Source organism: Balaenoptera borealis, assembly GCF_965194805.1.
Source record: "Balaenoptera borealis genome assembly, chromosome: 11".
Classification (NCBI taxonomy): Eukaryota; Metazoa; Chordata; class Mammalia; order Artiodactyla; family Balaenopteridae; genus Balaenoptera; species Balaenoptera borealis.
This window is the reverse complement of record NC_138868.1, coordinates 52,093,501-52,114,670: the sequence shown is the minus strand read 5'-3', so window position 1 is coordinate 52,114,670 and position 21,170 is coordinate 52,093,501. Positions and strand designations below refer to the sequence as shown.

The following is a 21,170-nucleotide window of genomic DNA, read 5'->3' as shown; positions in this document are numbered from 1 at the left end:
AGGAGAAACTGGAACCCTTGTGCATTCCTGGTGGGAATGTAAAATGGTGTGGCCACTGTGAAAAACGGTTTGGTGGTTCCTCAAAAAGTTAAACATGGAATTACCAGAGGATCCAGCAATTTCACTTCTAGGTATATATCCCAAAGAATTGAAGGCAGAGACTCAAACAGATAATTGTACACCCATGTTCAGAGCGGCATTATGCACCACAACTGATAGGTGGAAACAACCCAAAAGTCCATCAACAGATGAATGAATAAACAAAGTGTGGGATATCCGTATAATGGAATACTATTCAGCCTTAAAAAGGAATGAAGTTCTGACACATGCTACAACATGGATGAAATCTGAAAACACTGTGCTAAGTGAAATAAGCCAGACAAAAAGGGGCAAACGTTGGATGATTCCACGTACATGAGGTACCTAGAATAGGCAAATTCATAGAGACAGAATGTAGAATAAGAGGGTACCAGGGGCTGGGGGGAGGGAGGATGGGGAATTATTGTTTGATGGGTACAGAGTTTCTGTTTGGGATGATGGAAAATTCTGGAAATAGATAGTGGTGATGGTTACACAACATTGTGAATGTACTTAATGCCATCTGAAAATGGTTAAAAATGGTAAATTTTATGTTGTATATATTTTACTACAAAACAAAACCTATCCAGGCCACGCTTCTTTGCCTAGAGCCAAAATTTGGTAGCTCCATCTCGGCTCAAAGGCTCTTCTTGCCCAAAGGTGCAGTTTCCGAAGGGGCCAAAGCAAGCTGTGCCCTCAGTTCTGTCAGCTTTACTGGAGCAGAGATATTCTTTCTTACTCCGTGGCTGTGAGATTAGACGGGGTGAGGGATATTGGAACACCCAGTCAGCACACTGCACACAGGAGCAATTTCTTCTGCTTCATCCTGCCTACATACTGTCCTGACTGGAGGGGCCCTTAGGGTTTAGAGTCCATTTCTTCATTGTACATGTGGGGAAACTTCATTATACAGATGAGGCCCAGAGAGGAGGCATGACCTGCCCAAAGCCACACACTTTTCCTGACTCACTGCCCAGTATTCTTTCCTGGGCTGGGGTGCTGAGAACAAATCACCTTGGGGCTGGCAGTGTTTCTCTGGGAGGTGATGATCTGTGACTTCTAGGCTCTGAAGCCTCTTCAGCTGGGCCAGTGTGGGGACCAAGTCACTAGGATTAAAACTAGGATGGTCCCACACCCAGGTGGAGAAGCAGCCACTTCCATCTAGGTGTGGTAGGGATGCCCCACCTACCTCCAAGCATTTCCCCACCCCTACTCCCTCCCCCAGTCACCCCCTCTCTCTCCTGCCTTCTCCTCCCAACTTACAGTGTCCCTGATTACTTCACTAGCATGTGTCCTCAGGAGACCCCTTCAGGCACAGGGTGACAAGGCAGGACAAATTGATGGGTCAGGCAGTAGGGTGCCCAGATGAGTTTAACCAGTCAGCAAACTGTCACACGCAGGCAAAGCCTGCCCGAGGTGCTGGGGAACATTGATTTGGAGGGTAGGCATGTCTGGGGCCCAAGGTCGGGGGTCTAGAGGACAGACATTTCTTCCTACTCCAGCTGTTCTTCCAGGCCTAAAACTACCTGGTCTCATTTTCCCAGCAAAGTGAGAAAGGTTTAATGGAACCCCATTCCCAGTTCCAGAGGGCAAACAGCAAGGTCCTGACCTTGTCTGGGGTGGGGGAATCTGGGAGGGCTTTATGGCATAGGGGACCCCTAATTTGAAATCCAGGCAATCTATGGGAGTTGGGCAGGCCCAAGGAGTAGGAGTTAGAGGGAGGCGGTCTAGTCATAAGGGGGTAGCTCTGACACTGTCTGGGGGCCCCTGTGTCCTGGTCCCAGTGTGAGCTGGGATGGGAGAGGGTATAGGAGAGGATGGCTCTAGGTCCCTGGAGGGAGGGAGGGATGGGGGAGGGGGGTGGGAGATGGCCTGCCCAGGAACCTTAGAGGAGGACCTTACACAGGTGAGGGCAAGGTATCCTGACCTTGCAGGAGCCCAGGATGTGGAATCCCACCACCCTGGGAGGAGCCTGCAGACTTTCCAGGGTGGGTCTTAGCAGGCAGCCTGGCTGGTTGTAGGAGCTCTCTTTGGCCTGGTGGCTTTCTTCCTGATAACCTCCAAACCCCCTCAGGATGTCTCCTTTATCTCTACCTGACACGCCACCCTACCCACCCACCCCGCAACCCCGGGCTCTGCTTCTCTGCCTAGGTTTCCACCTACCAGCGTGATGCAGCACTGGCCTCAGAGATGGGGTTGGGATGGTGTGTGTGGGGTGGGGGGTCAGGGATGGGTGGGGATAAGAGTGTAGTTCATCATAATTTGAATCCCGTCATGTGAGCCAGAAGGGACCATGGGGATTGTCTAACCCAAACTATTTTACAAACGAAGAAACCTAGACCCAGACCTAGACTTGGGTAGGGAGTTGTCCAAGGCTATTCAGTGAGCTAGGAACAGAGATAAAATTAAAACCCAGGTCTTCTGATCCCAACTGAGGGCCTTCTTTCTCTGCCCAGAATCCTGCAGGAAGGAAATAAGCATTTTAGCCAGAGCAGTGAGTCTCAAATTTATGTCAGCTTGAGACACTGCACTGAAGTTCAATGTGGTCACTTTAGGGATTCTTTGGAATCAGTTTGCTGATAAACCCAGACATGGGCACTGACACCTGTTTTATAAGATGTTCTACATTCCCACCAAGCCAGAATATTCTCCTGTCAATTTGTTTAGATTATTATTAAAGTGAAGGTACAACATTTTGAAATTCAAGTAGAGATTTTGCAGACACTCATGACTAAGGCTAGAAACCTGGTTTGAGAAATGGGCTGGAAGGACAGACAATCCTGGGAAGGTGAGCAGACAGGACTACACTGCAGAGTCCATTATGATGGGGCACAGGGAGGGGCTGGACTCCTGCCCTCTGCCCGCCCCATGCCCCAGCCCCCCCAGCCCTCTCACGGTGACAGGCAGGCCTGGGAGCATCCTTCCCATGGTTTTGATCACACGGGAATCTTCAGGTTCCAGACAGAAGTCAAAGTCCTTCCTTGATGAGGCCTTGATGAGGGATCCTGGACTGGACATGCCCTTTTCTGGGCTTTGGTCTTCATCTGTAATACAATGAAGTGGAGAGATTGGTGGGGATAGGGTAGGGGGAAGGGGGCAGGAGCATCTGTTAGAGCTGCCACTGCAAACTGGGCAGTTTTTTTGGTAGTTGAGATAGGTGGGGAGCTAAAAAGATCATCTTACCCTTTACTCCAATTCTGAGACATCATCTTTCAGAAATAATGCAAGAGGAAAAGGCATGGGTCTAGAAAGGACTGATAATCGTCCTTTAGTTATAATCCGCCGTTTGTCCCTTGGCTGGCAGCTTATTTTATTTTATTTTTTTTAAAATTTATTTATCTTATTTTACTTTTGGCTGCATTGGGTCCTCATTGCTGCCCGCGGGACTTTCTCTAGTTGCAGCGAGAGGGGGCCACTCTTCCTTGCTAGGCCCGGGCGGCTCTTGTTGTGGAGCACAGACTCTAGGTGCACAGTCTTCAGTAGTTGTGGCTCGTGGGTTCTAGAGTGCAGACTCAGTAATTGTGGCACGCGGGCTCAGTAGTTGTGGCTCACGGGCTGTAGAGCATAGGCTCAGTAGTTGTGGCGCATGGGCTTAGTTGCTCCGTGGCATGTGGGATCCTCCCAGACCAGGGCTCGAACCCGTGGGCCCTGCATTGGCAGGCGGACTCTCCACCACTGCGCCACCAGGGAAGCCCGGCAGCTTACATTTTTGTCCATAGATAATCATTTGATCCTGTGGCAGCCCTGGGAAACCATCAGACCGTCCCCACCCCTCCCCGAGCTCCCCCAAAGTGATCTCAGTGTGTTATTGCTGTCTGTGTTCCGATCACCTCCAGCCTCCCGCTCCACCCCAATGGATCTGAGCCACTCCAGAGTTGCCTCCTTTCTATTCTATATCCCTAGGGCCCAGCAGCTCACCTGGACCAGAGAAAGCACCCAAAGAGCTAGCTGAAAGAATCAGTTGAGACCAAGTAAGTGCTCCACACACATTCTCCCCCTAAGAACCTGCAACAGCTCTGTACCTGGCTACGCAGAAGGAGGCGGATCAGTGGCAAGTCAGTGGACCCAGAGCTTGAGCACAATAGGCCTGAGCCCGGGCCTCTGGGAAAACGGATGGCCAGATGACCTTGGTGAAGTAAGAGCCAGGACTGGGGCCACATCTTTTGGTTCACCCTCTGCTGGCCTCCCAGCTTATTTGGCTCAGGAACGCCCAGGATTCCGGGCATGTCTGCCTGTAGCCTTCTAAAAATATCCCGGCTGCCCAGTGCCTCCCAGATGTCTGAGCACTGACTCTGTGATTTCCCTGCTGGTAACGGGTCAGCCCCGACATGCGCAACCGGTCTGGCTCAAGCCACTTCCTCTGCCTCCCACCACCCAGCCTACCGGAAGCTTGGCCCAGCCCCACTTCCCAACCCTTGAAAGGCAAGCGGGGGTAGAGGTCTGACTGACAGACCTCAGAGATGTTGACTCCAGTGCCTTCTGGGAACAGACCAGAGAACTGAGGTCCAAGGACTTGCCCAGGGCTCTTGGGACACTAAGGTCCTCCCCAACCCACTCCCCAGCACTCTGTTCATGCCTGCTGCTGCCCCACTTCCCACATGCTGCCTGGAGTCCAGGTCTGTAAGCTGGATCTGACTTCCCCCACTCCAGTTGTAAACTCCTGACAGCAGTGATGGGGAAGATCCCTGTGATCCCCATGGTGCCCAGAAGAGTGTCCAATCTGGAGTGCATGTCAGTAAATGTAGACTGGATTAAACGATGTAGTGGCAGCCAGGGCTGTGCACAGAGCCCTGGGCCAGGGACTAGGGCCTCTAGGTTCTAATCCAGGGTCAGCCTCTGTGATACCATATGTCCTCATTAATTGCTCTGGGTGAGCCTCAGATTAACGGAGTCTGGATGAGATAGTGTCCAAGGACTAAGCCAGCTCTGCTGTCCCAAAGCCATGAACTGATGACCTGTTGGGTATTCCTGTCCTCTCCTTTGCTCCACTGTGTGTGGGGAGATGGCATATCCGGCTGGTTCCACCCAGCTCCAGGCTCTCAGCTCCTACTCCTCCCTGTGTACCTCTGAACATCCCACCTCTGGTCCTACCCCCGTAGACCGAGCTCTTCCAGTGGTGCCACCCTCTGACTCTGCAACTGGGGGCCCAGGAGTGAACACACCCGCCCCACCCCTCACTTACTAACCGTGTGACATTAGGTAAGGCACTGACCATTTCTGGGCCTGAGTTTTATCCCTTGTACAATAGGGATAAGAAGACCCACCTTAGAGGAATGTTAGGAGAGTCAAAGGAGATTCCACATCTCAGATTTGAGGGCATACATCTCCTGCAGAATGTCTTCCCTGACCTCCCGGAATGGCTCAGGTGCCTTTGCTGGCTCTCCAGTTCTGCCTTCCCTCCCTCACACCACGTCCATGCTGTGTGGCTCTCCATGCATCCATCCCCCAACAGGCTGGGGGCTCCTCAAGGCCATAAGTCCCCAGGGCCCAATACAGAGTCTTCAAAGCTGAAGGCCATGGGAAGTTTTTTGGCCAACAAAGTGAGTGAATAAAGCCTGGGGGAAAGACAAAGTGTTGTGTAGAAGTCTGGGAGTCTGACTTAGGAGGGGTCTGCTTGAGAGTGGGCACTGGTGGTATGAATAGAGAAAGCTGCTTGGAGCCCTTCCCTCACTTCTCTGATTGGTGAATTCATCTGTGAAGATCCCTGAGAAGTATCTTCCCTGAGAAAGCTGTTCACCTGGGCACATGATGCACTCCACTGCAGGATTCTTTGCAGGTCTGTCTCTCCCCTCACGACGTGGTGAGTTCCCTGAAGACAAGACCCTGTTGGATCTCATATACCAAGCACTGTATCTGGTGTGAGTCCAGAAAGGGTTGTGGAGAGAAAACAAGTAGATGAAGGCAATGATTTCTGAATGTGACATGGGGTTGAATTGCCTCATCTTTAATGCCCCTCCCAGACTTGGGGAGAATATTAAGTTACCAAGCTGTTGTCTTCCTTCTGGAGTCACATGTGGGTTAAGTGTGAGCTGGTGAAGACTGATAAAGAGCTGTGAGAATATATTTCCAAACCCCATCTTTGGGCCTGGACTTTCCTCTGCTGAGGGAAGGCTGCAGAAACCAGACTCTAGGCATAAAAGGCCCCTGGATATCCCAAAGATGTTTCTCAAGCCCTTGATCTGAGTCTATTTACTCGTATTTTACACATTAATTTTACACCCTTGGCGATCTGGTTGTCAACAGTTTAAAGGTTAATTGGCAGCCACGGTGGGGTGAGGTTGCTGTTACAGGCAGGTGTCAGGCAGGCTGGCACTCACCAAGGCCGCAGAGAGAAGCGGCAGGGAGATAGAAAAACAAAACAATATTACACAGGCAAAAGCACTTAAGAGCAACACAGGTTGGGACCATTTAGTTAAGGTCAGGCCTCCCTAAAATAAATGCCCCTTGGTACATCACTGCTTCTGTTCTGGGAAAATCCCTTTTTGGACCTCAGTCTCCCCGACCTGTAAAATGAACAGGTTCCATGAAGGGCTCTGCGTGTTTATGATTCTGCAGGAGTTCCCTCATGTGAAGCCTTTCACTTCACAACTATACAGGTCAAATGAGGTCAAGACTCCAGTCTCCAGGGGTTTTGGGTAATCAGGCTTTCCTGCCACAAATCCCCAAGGGTAGAGACTGTCCTTAGGGGGAGTCCACCACCAAAGCTGTCTGGGCTGAACTCCCAAGAAGAAACAAAACTCCCCAGGTACTGGCACAGAGCCTGTGGCCCATCGTCGGCTTGCTGCCTACGGAAGGGGTGAAAAGGAAGCCTGACTCTGAGTGAAACGGAAGTGCCTAAGGTCTGACAGTTGCTCTCAGCATTCTGCAGCCAGGAGGGAAGTAAAACTGTCTGGGCATCTGGCAGCTTCCATCCTGAAAGCCCATGGGACAGCAACAGGTGAGGCCTGGTGTAGGCGTGCTCTCTGGTCCAGAGCCCTGGCCCGTGCTGCCTAGGGGGGAGGTGGGAGGGGGAGGTCCCTGGAGAACAGAGAGATATTCACAGCCTAGTGGGAGATAGTTACAAAATCATGGGTTAATCGTGATTATCAATGTACATATGGGTGCTGAAAAACTGTCAACAGAGAGCACCTAATCCAGCCTGGGGCTCAGGGAGAGCTCTAGAGCAGGTTAAGTAACGTGCCCAAGGTCATATAGCTAAAAAGCTGTCCAGCTGGGCCAGAGACTTGAAAGGAAGGGGAGTTCAGAAAAAGGCATAACTAAATAGTAGTCTAGTCAGCTTGTGCTTAGTGCTCTCATCAAGATCTGAACAAGGCTATGGAGACCCAGAGGCATAAGCATTAATTCTGACCTGGGGGAAGAAGGAAGGTTTTCTAGAAGCAGGGGTTTTGAGCTGGGGTTTGAAGGATGAATATGAGTTTATCAGGCAGAGAAGAGTAGGAAAGGCTGAAGGCAAAGGGAAGTGCATATATATGTTGTGTTTGCAACAAAGACACCTAAAACGGTGAGGCTGAGAGATGAGGTCAGGTGGGCCAGCAGGAGTCATGTGGTGAAGGGCCTAGAAGGTCACGTTAAGAAGCCTGGGCTTCATTTGGAGGGCAGGGGGAGCCATAGAAGCGTCTTGAGCAGAGGAGTGCATGGTCAAAATAGCATATTAGAAGGCTCGCTCTAGCTGCTTAGGAGGGCAGAGGATAGGAGAGAGCCGGGTTGGGGGAGAGGCAGGAATGTTGGCAGTGAGGCAGTGACAGAGGATGGAGGGTAACTAGGTCAGTGTCAGGCCCAACCCCTGGTGAGGAATTGAAACTTTTTAGGAGCCTCTAGAGGGTTGGAGGAAATGAGAATTGAAACCTGGGCCCTGCTATGGCTGCGGTCTGGGCAGGTGCGGTTAGCAAGGGAAGTGAAAGAGTTGGGGTGACTGGCCGTCCAATCCTGAGGGAGGTGAGAGAGCTTGGGAGGGAATGTAGGAGGCCTGTCCTCAGGCGGGAACCCTGTTCCAGGCTAGGGCAGCGTCAGGCACCATGTCCAGGGAGGCCGAGGGGCACCTGCCACTGACCACTGTGTGGCCCACCAAGTCCCTGCCCCTCAGGGATCTCACTTCCTTCTGCCAAGTCTTTGCTCAATTCTCTCTTGAGATAAGCTTTTCCTCCCTCTCCTTCCTGCCTTTCCAGCACCCTGTGATTCTGGATGAGGCCCTGCCCAGCCCTCCAGGGAGCCTTCTCTGAGCAGAGCAAGTTCCTGACTTCCCACCCTGCCTGAGTGGTGGCATGGCCATGCCCTGCCTTGAGGCATGTCTTGTTCTGTGGTCTTGGTTCACCGTTCTAGTCACTGTTATCTTGCTGCAGGTGCCCCTGTCCCATCTGACCCTTCCCACAAGAGTACATTTAGGAGTGACGGTCAGAATCAGACCCTGGGGCCCTCAAAGAAGCCACATTGCACATGTCTGCCCTAGGGCAGCTGAATGGGAGGGCTGTTCCTGGGTCAGGCTGGTTGGGTCTTTGTTCTGGGGAAAGTCTTGACCTGACTAAGCCAAATAGGCAGATCTAGGTGGAGGGTCCCGTATTATTTTTGTAGTGTATTTCATTTTTTTTAAACTGAAGTATAGTTGATGTACAATATTATATGTTACAGGTATACAATATAGTGATTCACAATTTTTAAAGGTTATACTCCATTTATAGTTATTATAAAATATTGGCTATATTCCATCCTTGTAGCTTATTTTATACATAATAGTTTGTATCTCTTACTCCTTATCCCTATATTGCTCCTCCCCAGCCCCTCTCCCCACTGGTAACCACTAATTTGTTCTCTACGTATGTGAGTCCGTTCCTTTTTTGTTATTTTTACCAGTTTGTTATACTTTTTAGATTCCACGTATAAGTGATATCATACAGTATTTGTCTTTCTCTGTACGACTTATTTCACTTAGCATAATACTGGAGGGTCCTGTATTTGTCAGGAGGCCAGCAGGAAGCAATTCACCTGTAACGGTTCAAATGAAGAGACTTAATGAAGGGACTGCTGTACTGAGGTGTGGGCAGGTTAAGGGAACAAACAAAAGATGGTGAGGCACCCACCCAGAGACTAGGGCTGAAAGAAGGGGCAGGAATCACATCACCGGAGCCCGATGAGAGGTAGGGCAGCCTGGCAGAAATGGGATCAAGGAGGGAGTGGGGAAGGAGCAGAGGGAGAAATAGCCCAACCACTCTCTCCTCTCATCTTCCAGTCTCCTGTCGTTTCTCATTGTTCAAGCCCAAGTGGAAGCCAGTTGGCAAGGGGGCCTTGTGATGCAGCCCACAGGGATCAACCTCCTGCAGGGCTGAGGGTCTGGGTTGAGGTGCAAATAGAGAATAACAATCCCCAGATATGCCTGAAAAATTGTCACCCAGATGGAATATCTGGAAGACAGATATTCACTGGCCTTGACCCAGTCATTTCTCTGTGATCAGTGCTGGGTTGGAGGTTTTTCTTACTGCCCCAGAGAGAAAAGACCAAACTTCACCTTTACATTCATATTGCTACCATCTAGAAAGCACTGTCTGGTGACCTAGAGAATAACAGAGCCACAGGGGTCTCAAGAGTAACCATCCCAACCTACACAGTGCCTGAGGCTCAGAGAAAGTGAGAGCTGCGCCTGGGGTCACAGGGCCAATGTGATAAAAGCAGTATCCAGATTATGTAGTTAAGACCACATAGCTAGAAAGCAGCAGAGCCAAAATTCAAACTGGTTAGTCTGACTTAGAACTTGACCCAGGCTCTTAACAGAGACCCCAAGCTGAGTGCCCAATATACAGGGAGGAAAGGCACTGGAGTTAATGTGACCCAGCCCAAGGTGCCTTGTCCTTCAGACCCACCCAAGCCTCTCCTTGTGGTCCATGCACTCATAAGCCTCCTCCTGGGTGGAGTGGCAGTGAAGTCACTAGCCCAGTGCAGCATGTGAGAACAGAGGGCTCAACATAAACAGACGATAGGCCTGAGCAGGCCCTCAGGCACACCCTCCCTTACGGTGCTGTACTGGGCCTTCTATTCTGTTACCTGGCTGCCCATACTTAATGTTCCACTGCTGGTAAACCGAGCGGTCTTCAGGCCTTCAAATCCATCCATCCAGGATGCCTTGTCCTAGGTGCTGGGGATACAGTGACAAATAAGATCTCCTCCCAGAGATCTATGGGGATGGGGAACACTGATAGGAAGGGTGAGACAGGCAATACACATGCTTATTATAGAGTGTGTCAAACACCATAAAGGGGTATCAGTTTTCAAAATTTAAAGCAAACATCAAAGTGGGACACCCATGAAAGGCCACAGTTCACCTTCGCAGGCTCATTTCCCAGGATTCATTATTCAAGCTCTTCCTAAACATGGCTCAGGCCCATCCAGCCTGCAGTTTCTACTTTCTCTCACTGTTCCTTTCCTGGGAGTGTACACCTCCCATGCTTTAAGGCCCACTTCCGGTGCAGCCTTCCAGTTCCCCTCTTTTAGACAGAGGCAGCTTCTGCACCTGGAACTACCATAGCACTTTGATTCTGTGCTTTGGAATTTCCTACTCAGGCTCAAACAATAGTGAAGCAATTCTAGATCTTTTTTCTCCATCTATAGCTCCTATTTTTTAAAATATTTATTTATTTATTTTTTGGCTGCACAGGCTTTCTCTAGTTGCAGTGAGCGGGGGCCACTCTTCATTGCGGTGCGCGGGCTTCTCATTGCGGTGGCTTCTCTTTGTTGCAGAGAATGGGCTCTAGGCTCACGGGCTTCAGTAGTTGTAGCATGCAGGCTCAGTAGCCGTGGCTTGCGGGCTCTAGGCTCACGGGCTTCAGTAGTTGTGGCACGTGGGCTCAGTAGCTGTGGCTCGCCAGCTCCAGAGCGCAGACTCAGTAGTTGTGGTGCATGGACTTAGTTGCTCTGCGGCACATGGGATCTTCCCCGGACCAGGGCTTGAACCCGTGTCCCCTGCATTGGCAGGCGGATTCTTAACCACTGGACCACTAGGGAACTCCTATAGCTCCTGTTAATTCAATTTTTCATTCTCCCCTCCCTGAATACTACAGGTGCAGTAACCATTTGCTCAATGAAAGTTTGGCAGCCCAGTTCTCAAGAGGAGGAGCTGGGTGAGTCCAGAAACTATGACAGAGTGGTTAACCATCTGGACACTGGAGTTCCAATCCTGCTTCTAATTGTGTGATCATGGGGAAGTTACTTAACCTCTCTGAGCCTCAGTTTCCCCATCCTGAAAGTCAGGATAATTGGTGTTGTGAGAATCAACGCGTTAACATAGTCAAAGCCCTCAGAGCTGTGCCTGGTACTCCATAAGCATGTAAGAAATGTTAGCTATTATTATTACAGCTGTCATTAGGAGCCAGGGGTGTGACCTTGTAAACAACTCCTCACACCTAAGCAAAGCTTGTGCAGATACACACAGTGACTCAACACACAGCCACATTTGGAGATGGGGCTGAGTGGGTAACTGTAACCCCATTTTAGAGATGAGCAGAGGCTCAGAGAAGGCAGGGGCATTCATTCATTTAACAAATATTTATGGGCAATTTCCACATGTCAGGCACTGCCTCTCTTCCCACATGAAGATTACTGAATCCTCAGAGGAAGGGATGAAGGTACTGTGTTTTAAACAGGTACCCCTAGGTGATTCTCAGCTCAGGCAAGTCTCGGAAAATGCTTGGATTCTGGGATACTAGGACAAGCATCTTGCCACATTCCAAATTGGGAACTGAGTTTTATAGGAAACACCATTTTCTGGTGGCAGATTTGCATATCAGATAACAGCACAGACCCTGGAGCCTGATTAATTGGGTACAAATCTTAGTTTGCTTTACCCTTAGCAAGCATAGCAGGGTAAAATGGGGTTAATAATATTACCTACTCCAAACTTGTTGTGAGAATTAAATTAATTATTTATGTGAAGTGTTGACACATAGTAGCTATTATAAAGTGTAAGCTATTATTATTACTGTGCCCAGTGTAGACAAGCATCAGAGAGAAGGCAGGGGTGGTGGATTTAATGTTTCTTACCCCAGGATTGGCTCTGCCTACAGTGTTGGCACTGTCTGTCTCTTCAGGGAGACTCACCACCTGCTCCCTTCCGCTGGAAGAGCTTTCCTGAGCTAGGGAATTTCCTCCCATAGCAGCTGACAGCAGCTCCCAGCAGTCTGATGCCACGCGCTCTGCCTGCAGCAGCTGGCAAGAATTAGATCCCATGCTGGGGCCAAGGTTGGACTGTGAAGACAGGTGGGCTTAGAGGTTGGATGTGTCCATTTAGGAGGGCTGAAAACCAGAGGGGGAGTACAGGTCCTGGGGAAGCTTCTCTCCTTACACTGGGTCAACTTCTGTTGAGAGTGGTGCTGAGCTCCCCCAGGCCACAGGATGTGGTATGTGGATGGATGTGTTGCAGACAGGGTAAGGGTGGGTGCCCAGGGAGGAGGCAGAATGCCAGGGCATCTGCCAGCCCCCTAGGACGCTCATTTTGGCCTACTGCCCTCCAGCAGGGAGCAGGCAAGCGTGTTTTGTTTTGGCATTAACTGGGCAGGCTGTGGGAAAATAAGCAACAGGCTTCCTAAGCTGAGCAGGGCCTGCTCCCTCCACAGGTCAGCACACAGTGGCTACAGAGCTGTCACCTCCTCATCCTGCTGTCCCTCCCCGACAACTCCAACTCCCTCCCCTGGTCTCTGCCTGATCCCCATCCCCCAGCTCAGCCTGGAGGGTCTTCTCCATGGAAGAGGCTCACAGATGGGTAGCATCCCATGCCTTCTAGGCTGGGAAGCCCCAGTGCTACAGATGAGGAAATGAAGGCTGAGGGAGGGCAGGGACTTCCCGGGTCCTCACGGTGAGTCAGGAGAAAACCAGGACTGTAGCTGTGCTTAACCTCCTCCCATGGGAATTCCTCTTTTTGTGTTTTATTATTATTTTTTTAATTTGCAAACAAAACCAGAACAAAATGAAGGGAAGCTGAAGGAAAACACATGTACGCACAGAGGAAACTCACATTTGTAGGCAATATGATTGCAGGCATTTTATATAAACATTCCCATTTAATTCCCATCACAATCCTGCAAAGAATCATTATTCCCCTTTTATGGACAAGGGAACTTGGTTTAAAAGAGGTTTCAGGACTTGGTCAAGAACCCAAAGCTTGGCAGAGGAGGAGGTGGACATCTAACCCAGGTGTGCCTGACCCCAAATCCCTGTGATGTCACCCCTCCACCCAAACCTGACTGTTTTACCCATCGGTACTAGCTTCACAGAACTGTAATCACAGTGCAGCTCCCAGTGGGAAGCCTTGGTCAGCATCCCACGTGGCAGTCATTCAGCCTTCCTTAATGTATCCCAGGATGAGTAGTCACTTGTTTACATAGCTCCCCAGCCTTTTGCAGATTATGTACCCGTTATTTCATTTAAACTGCACCCACCCCCCTAGGAGGAACACAGGCCAGAATTTGCAATGTGCCAAAGGTCACACTCGGCAAGTGCCTGGCAAAGATAGGACTAGAACCGTGGTTTCCTGCCTCCTGATGTCAAAATCATGTGACTCTTAGCTCCTACTGTAGCCCTGGGACTGTCCCCTGATCCCCCATCCAAGCTGTAACACTCCCTGACAGGGGCACCAGCTGACCACGTAATTCCCTGCCCCAGTGCCTGCCTCTTGGGAACTCACCTCTGGCCTTAGATCCCTGCTACCCGACTCTCCTGGGCTGCCCTGCATGACCTGGACTCACTGTTAAACCTTTGGTCCACGTGTTGAGATTGGGAGTTGCTGGAGTACAGGGCCTGGGTCTCACCCTAAAGACCTGCTTACAACTGAGCCCAGAATAAGGGGCTTGTTGACGCTGGATGGAATCCAAGGTCTAGTTCTGCCACAAAGTCACTTTGTGGCCTAGGGAGAGCCCCTGCCCTCTTCTTGTGGCCACAGATCTTGAAGCCTCACTCCAGTGGGCTGTGATTCTCTGTCTGGAGAGCTGACTAGTGGAGGAGACAGGCACATTCCTACAACAGGCAGACCAGAGGCCTGTGTTGAGAGATCACCTCAGGCAGGAGCAAAGGCCAGTATGTGTGTGGGGGATGGAGGTGGAGGGTGAAAGATAACTAGGGTAGAAGGGAAGTGAATGGGGGTGGGGTTCACAGGCCGCATGGTCTGCAGCAGCATCCCCAGGTCGGGGTGGTGGGGCTCAGGCAGGGGACAGCTGGCATTGGGATGGGCTGACAGGTATTCCTGAGCAGCCCGTGACAATGTGAGTGGGGGATAATGAGAGAGCAGGAAAGGGAGTAGAGGGGGCTTTGAATCCCAGCTGCAGGAAGGGTAAGGGGTGCCTTGGTGCAGAATGGGCAGATGGGATGGTGGCCACCTTCTCTGGAGAAAGCCTTGGATGGAGTGCCAACCTGTCGCGGTGTCCATTCTGGACCAGGGTTGGGTGGGGTGCTGTTCACATTCTAGCCATGCTCAAGTGCTGCTGCATACTTTGCCTCCCTGAGGTTTCTCCCGGGAGCCCTGTGGAATTTTGGAATAGCTCATCTTCCAGTGCCCACTCTTTTTTTTTTTTAAACTTTGGATTTATTTATTTATTTATTTATTTATTTATGGCTGTGTTGGGTCTTCGTTTCTGTGTGAGGGCTTTCTCTAGTTGCGGCAAGTGGGGGCCACTCTTCATCGCGGTGCGCGGGCCTCTCATTATCGCGGCCTCTCTTGTTGCGGAGCACAGGCTCCAGACGCGCAGGCTCAGCAATTGTGGCTCATGGGCCTAGTTGCTCCCCGGCATGTGGGATCTTCCCAGACCAGGGCTCGAACCCGTGTCCCCTGCATTGGCAGGCAGATTCGCAACCACTGCGCCACCAGGGAAGCCCCCAGTGCCCACTCTTATATCTGCTCCAGGCCAACTTTCAGTCCTGGCTCTGACTTAAACTTAGAATCCCATTACTTCCAGGAGACTTCATAGCAGCACGCATGCTGGAGGGAGAGCATAGCTTCAGAGCCAGAGGTAGCCAGGGGCCAGGCCTGGCTCTCCTGGCCCAGCTGTGTGACCTTGGGTAGGTCATTTCACTTCTGGGCCTCAGTTTGTGAAATCTGTGAAATGGGTCATATGTATCATTAGGGGTTGTTGTGAGGGTGTAGAAACAGTGTAAATAACACGCCTAGTTCAATGCTTGAAATGTGGAAGAGGTGAAATAAATGGTAGCTGTTATCAATTCCTTCCCAGGGTGAGAATCCCATCTGTGGCCTCCTTGATGGAAGGGAGCCAGCACCTGCTTGCACAGACCCAGGGATGGGGGAGCTCACCCCCTCCAGGGGCAGCTCTGCCTGGAAAACCTCCTTCCTTAGATGCAGCTGAGACCTGTTTCAGTTCAGTCTCTGGGGCCACAGTGCATGCTGCTCTGTGGCCACAGGAAAGCTTTGTGGCATTTCCCCCAAAGAATCTCAAGAGATCTTACTGGTAACACAGTGCTTGCCTGCACTGAAGGAGCAAGGCTCTGGAAGTCCCCAGCCTGGTTCAAAGGGTACATTTTAGTCAGGCTTACATGTCACAGAAATCTTCCCCATCCCTGTGGAGTTTGGAACATACAGATTGTATCCTCCTGAGTCTCCTTTTTTCCTGGGCGAATTCTCCCAATTCCTTTGAACATTCCTCATAGAGGCGAACAGGAGAACTGGGTTCTGGTCCCAAATCCATCACTTCAGGGCAAGTCACTTATCATCACTGAGCCTCTGGTTCCTCATTTGTAAAATGAAGAAAACAATACTCTCTCATTGGATTACAGTGAAGATTAGCTTGGAAAAGTAATATAAAAGTTTGGGGTTTGGAAAAGGCACTTGGTAAATATTAAACACATTTTAAAAGAAACCACATTTTAAAAATATTTATTTATTTATTTGGTTGCACTGGGTCGTCTTCCTTTTTTTTTTTTTTTGGCTGCGTCAGGTCTCAGCTGTGGCACGCGGGATCTTTGTTGAGGCATGCGAGATCTGTCCTTGGAGTGCGGGCTCTTCGTTGTGGCACATGGGCTTCTCTCTAGCTGCAGCGTGCGCGTTTTCTCTCTCTAGTTGTGGCGCATGGGCTCCAGAGCGCATGGGCTCTGTCGTTTGCGGCATGCGGGCTCTCTCGTTGAGGCACTCGAGCTCAGTAGTTGTGGCGCGCGGGCTTAGTTGCCCTGCGGCAATGTGGGATCTCAGTTCCCCGACCAGGGATCGAACCCGCGTCCCCTGCACTGGATGGTGGATTCTTTACCACTGGACCACCAGGTAAGTCCCAGCACTGGGTCTTAGTTGCGGCTCCAGGGCTCCTTAGTTGCGGCACGTGGGCTTCTCAGTTGCGGCATGCAAACTCTTAGTTGCGGCATGCATGTGGGATCTAGTTCCCTGACCAGGGATCGAACCCAGGCTTCCTGAATTGGGAGCACAGAGTCCTATCCACTGTCAGGGAAGTCCCAGAAACCACATTTTTTGAGAAAGCAGTTAACAGGTAAGCCCATTTGGTGTTGCCCATTCGCTTTCTTTTTTTTAAAATAAATTTTATTTTATTTTGTTTATTATTTTTGGCTGCATTGGGTCTTCGTTGTTGTGCACGGGCTTTCTCTAATTGCGGTGAGCGGGGGCTACTCTTTGTTGTGGTACGTGGGCTTCTCATTGCAGTGGCTTCTCTTATTGGGGACCACGGGCTCTAGGCACGTGGGCTTCAGTAGTTGTGGCTCGCAGGCTCTAGAGCGCAGGCTCAGTAGTTGTGGCACATGGGCTTAGTTGCTCCGCGGCATGTGGGATCTTCCCGGACCAGCGATTGAACCCATGTCCCCTGCATTGGCAGGCGGATTCTTAACCACTGCGCCACCAGGGAAGTCCCGCCCATTAGCTTTTTATAACACCTGTAAAGGAAATCATTCCAGAAAGTCAATGCCATTCCTGGTTTCAGAATAATGGCAAATCAGGTGGAGGGTACCCTCCTAAATCCATAAAATAAAGCCCCAGGGTTTGACTTCAGCTGTGAAGAGCTTACTAAGTTCCAGGCTCATTCACTTACCTTACTCTGCAATTGGGGACCAAGGCCCAGAGAAGGCCCAGCAGACCAGTGATAGAGGCTGGATCCCAAGTCTCCCAACATCCAGCACCTTTATACCCCCAGTACTCACTTCCAGTAAAGGGAGGTGAAGGGAGGATAATTTCTGGGCCAGACTAGCTGCACCCAGGACTAGGATTCAGCAAATCTTTGTTAAGCACCTTTTGTGTGCAGGACACTGCATCTGGGCAAGCACTGTTACCCCTTCCTGCCACTAGCCCGGTGTCATTCATGGAATGGTTAGTCTGGAACTCAGCCATGGTGAAGGCCCAGGCTGATTCTTTCTTGCTCATCCTTGTGTCCCCAGTGTCTGGCCCAAGGCTTGGCACAAAGCAGGACCTTAGCAAATATTTTTTGAATAAAGGATGAATCAGAAAGCATTTATTGAGCACTATGTGCCAGGCCACATGGTAGGAGAAATTCTATTTAACACAACAAGACTGTGAGCCTGGTATTAGATCCCCATTTTTACAAGTGAGGTAATAAAGGTTCAAAGAGGTGAACTGACTAGGTCAACACCTCACAGTGAATTGGTGGTGGAACTGAGACTGGAGCCCAGCCTGGCTACCTCCAGCTGCCAGCCCCACAGCTGTCAGGGAGCTGGGCCTCCAGCCACCTGTTCCCTTGCCCCAGGCCTTCCCTGATAGTAACTGAGGACTCTGATAAAGGGTGCACTTTTGAATGGCTTCAAGGAAACCAGGAATAGCAAGCCTGGTCTCCTAATTCCTATACAGATTAATCTGACTCAAGCATAGCTCTGATTCTACCACCTTCCTATACAAGAATCTAGGCTAACAATGTAAACAACCTAGGTTGTTCCATCTTCCCAATTTCTGGCCAAGTGGCATTGGGCAACTTATTTGGGTCTCTCCAAGCTTCACTCACCTTCCTCTTTTGCCTGACCATACTTCTGAGAATAGGTGTTTGAGACCCCAACTTCTGATAAAACTGGGTTGATCTAATTCACCCTTCACACAGCCCTATGGCTCTGGAAGAGGTATTTTCATTCTTCTAAGGACCTCAAGGGAGGCTGATATCCCTACCCCCAGATGGTCTAGATAGAGGAGGAAGTTGGGGTGGGGAGAGCCGCCCAGAACATCCTCACTGGGAGATGAAGCCTGAGCTCACCCAGCCAGCCAAGGGCAGGCAGAGTGGACTGGCACCAAGAGGTCCTGACTCCCATTCAAGAGCTTTCCTCTATTGCCCCTGCTGCCTCCTTTATTTTTCCTCATGATTGTCATCGGCACCTGTTTCTCTATAACCCAGAGAACACTTAGTTACCCAGAGATTCTAGTCCTGCTGTGTAACCTTCATAAGGTCCCCACTCCTCTGCCTCCCATTTGTGAAATGGGGATCCTGGCCTTAACAACCTCATGGTCCTCTAGCACGCAGTCCACACTCTTTGACTTGGACGCCCTGTAGCAGGGAACCGATTTTTTCTTTGCAGGGCAACTAGACGCCCTCCCCCAAGCCAGGCACCCTCGGCCGCTGCGAAAGGACTTGTCCACGCTCGCTCCTTGGTGCCTAGACCGGCCAGGCTCATCCGCCCGAGGGGAGAGGGGTGTTGGAGGACCGAGAAGCAAAAAACGGGACTCTCCTACTGCCACAGACATGCTGTCTCCCCCATTATCACACACACACACACACACACACACACACAGACATGCTGCCCTCCCATTCACACACACACACACACACACACACACACACACACACACACACACTGCGGCAGGAGGTGGGGGCGCCTTATGCGCGTGCGTCGGCGCAAAGCCCTCTCCCGCCCACGTGCGCGCCCCCAACCGGGGGCGCGCGCCGCGGCTGGCGGGAAAGCGCGCGGGAAGCCCCCAGCTGGCTCCCACTGTGGGGGAGGGACAACAGGAGGCGTTTGGAACGTGCCATTCTCGGAGAGAACGGGGGGATTTTCGTGCTGCGGTAGCATTTTTACCCCTCTCATTCGCCGACCGATCCGTTAGCTCCCCCCGTCCCCCGCCGCGATACGGAGCTCCGCGCCGCGGCCACGCTCCCTCCCTGCAGCCAGGCCCGGCCCCTCGAACCCAGCTCTGGCCTAAGCTATTCCCTCCGCCGCCGGAGCGGGGCGCTGCGCCACGCTCTGGGGCCGGAAATTCCCGCGGCCTGAGTGGAGGAACCCAAGCGGAGAGTGCGGCGCCGCCTTCCACCTCCCCCGGCCGGGCGGGGGTGTTGGGCCCAGCGAGGGCCAGGCTGCCTGAGTGGGGGCGGGGGGGCCGCGTCTGAGGAGCCGCGGAATCGGCGGCGGGTGGATAGCCGCGGCGGGCAGGGAACCGGACGACGGGAGTGCTCCTCGAGAGCCGCTCGGCGAGCTGGGAGAGCCTGCGCCCCCGCACCCGGGCCCCCGCCCCCTCGCGGTCTCCGCCTCCTTGCCTCACACACCCCCAGGGCCGCCGGAGCCCAGGCCTTCTCGGCGCTTCTCCTCCTTCTCTTCACACTCACCCTCGGACCCGGGTTGTCGTGCCATCCGCCGGCCTTGCTCCCTCCGGGGCGAGTCCTCGTTCTCAGGCTCTCCTTAAACACACACACAAGCACAGGCCCGCTCGCTGGGCGGCCTTCTCCTCTTGGCCCTCCTCCTCCCTTCCTCACTTACGCCGCCGTCGGAGGAAGATTGATGTCCCTTCAGCATCATGCAGCCGCCGCCGAGGAAGGTGAGAATGCAGCTAGGGGTCTTTGAGGTTTTGGGGGGGGATGCGTACAAGGAACGCGGCTGGGGCGACCACTGCGCCCCCTCCCCCTTTGCGCAAGGGGCCGTGACCGCCGTCGTCTCGGGCTTGTCACTGAGTTGCCGCCGGCTCCTAGCGGGGGGCGCGCGTGTTTGGTGCCTTCGCGTCGGAGGGGCGGCCAGGGCTCGTCCCCTCCACCGCGCCGTAGACGCCCCCCCCATCCCCAGACATTTCACAAGAGTTTCGGGTGTGCGTGTGTGTATGTGTGTGTGTGTGTGAGAGAGAGCGAGCGCGCATGGCAGTGCTGCTCTCTGCAAAGTGCTTTCTCGGGGCTGCACCGAGGGGAGGCGGGGGAGCCCCTGCAGCTTGCAGAGCCTTTTGCTTGTGTGATTGTTTAGTCTGCACCAGGTTTGAGCCCTCCGCCCGCTTGTCGCCACCCTCCCCCATTGGCAAATTTACAGGGAATTTGTTTCCAGCCTAGCCTTAATGTTTGGCCCGCTTTTCCCACGGGGCGACCGCAGAGAAGTCGTAGTAGTCACCCCCACCCCAAGGGAAAACAAGAAATTAAGCATTGAGCGGTCCTGTCTTTCTCTTCCCCATTCCTGCCCCGCCCCTCCGACTAGGGGGCGAGGAAGGTGGTGGTTCTGTCCCCAGGAGAGCGAGAACCGGGCCGTGCTTGGCGTTTGAGCCGTGATCTGGGCTTCGGGTGGGAGTGACGGAGTGACGGGTGCTCCGGGCTTGTCAGCAGCTTCCCCGCTTCGCCCTTCCAGAACTGTTTCAATGTCCTCCTCCCAGTTTTCCTAGGGACTGAGGCTGTGTCCTTGTCTTTTCAATCCTGCAGATGGTTCCTGAGTGTCTACTCTGGGTGGAGGAGGCTGTTCTATCCTCCCCTTGTGGGCAAACATTTGCTGACTGCCTAACTCATTCGTGTCTGCTCCCTCTTTTTTCTCTTTCTTAACCCGGGTTCTCCGGTTAAGTGAGTCTTTTTCTTTCACACACGTACACTTACCCCTCCGGTAGCCCTGCTTCGGCGATGGGGGTTCCAGGCCCACTGTAACCTGGATCCTGGCCTGGCGGGAGAGGCACTGGCCGGTTTGCATATACTGTTCTAGCTGTTTGAAGTGGAAACGCCACGGGGACCTGCTTGCTGTGGTGGCTTAAAAGCACTGCATATGTTGGAAGGTCACTTTTGCTTTCTTCTTTGTGAGAAAGAGATTGTGATTTGATGTGCTGTCCAGCAAGTTGAGGGCATCATCCTGAGAGTGTGCTTCTCGTAGCCATTATGGAATAATTTATGTAGTTGATTCATGCATATAATTTCATGATTGTGTAAGTTTCGGTCATGAGATAT

The 21,170-nt window shown here is 52.0% G+C and overlaps 1 protein-coding gene and 1 long non-coding RNA gene across 7 annotated transcripts in view; one reads left to right on the top strand and one right to left on the bottom strand.

Moving 5' to 3' along the window:
- Nucleotides 1-1,198: 1,198 nt before the first annotated feature.
- Nucleotides 1,199-19,723, bottom strand: LOC309606186. Its single transcript, XR_014231688.1, has 3 exons — nt 19,596-19,723; nt 4,101-16,935; nt 1,199-3,122 (listed from the first exon to the last, which is right to left on the bottom strand). It is a non-coding gene; the product is annotated as an uncharacterized lncRNA (long non-coding RNA).
- Nucleotides 18,930-21,170, top strand: part of FCHSD2 (FCH and double SH3 domains 2) — a 310,099-nt gene continuing 307,858 nt past the window's right edge. For 3 of the 6 annotated variants that reach the window (XM_082342951.1, XM_082342954.1, XM_082342952.1), the window contains exon 1: nt 18,931-19,804. In XM_082342951.1, coding sequence (XP_082199077.1) covers nt 19,784-19,804 — 21 coding nt within the window. In that variant the 5' untranslated portion in view covers nt 18,931-19,783. Of the gene's footprint in view, nt 19,805-21,170 lie in introns of all 6 variants that reach the window. The other 3 variants (XM_082342953.1, XM_082342955.1, XM_082342950.1) reach the window with 2 other exon arrangements.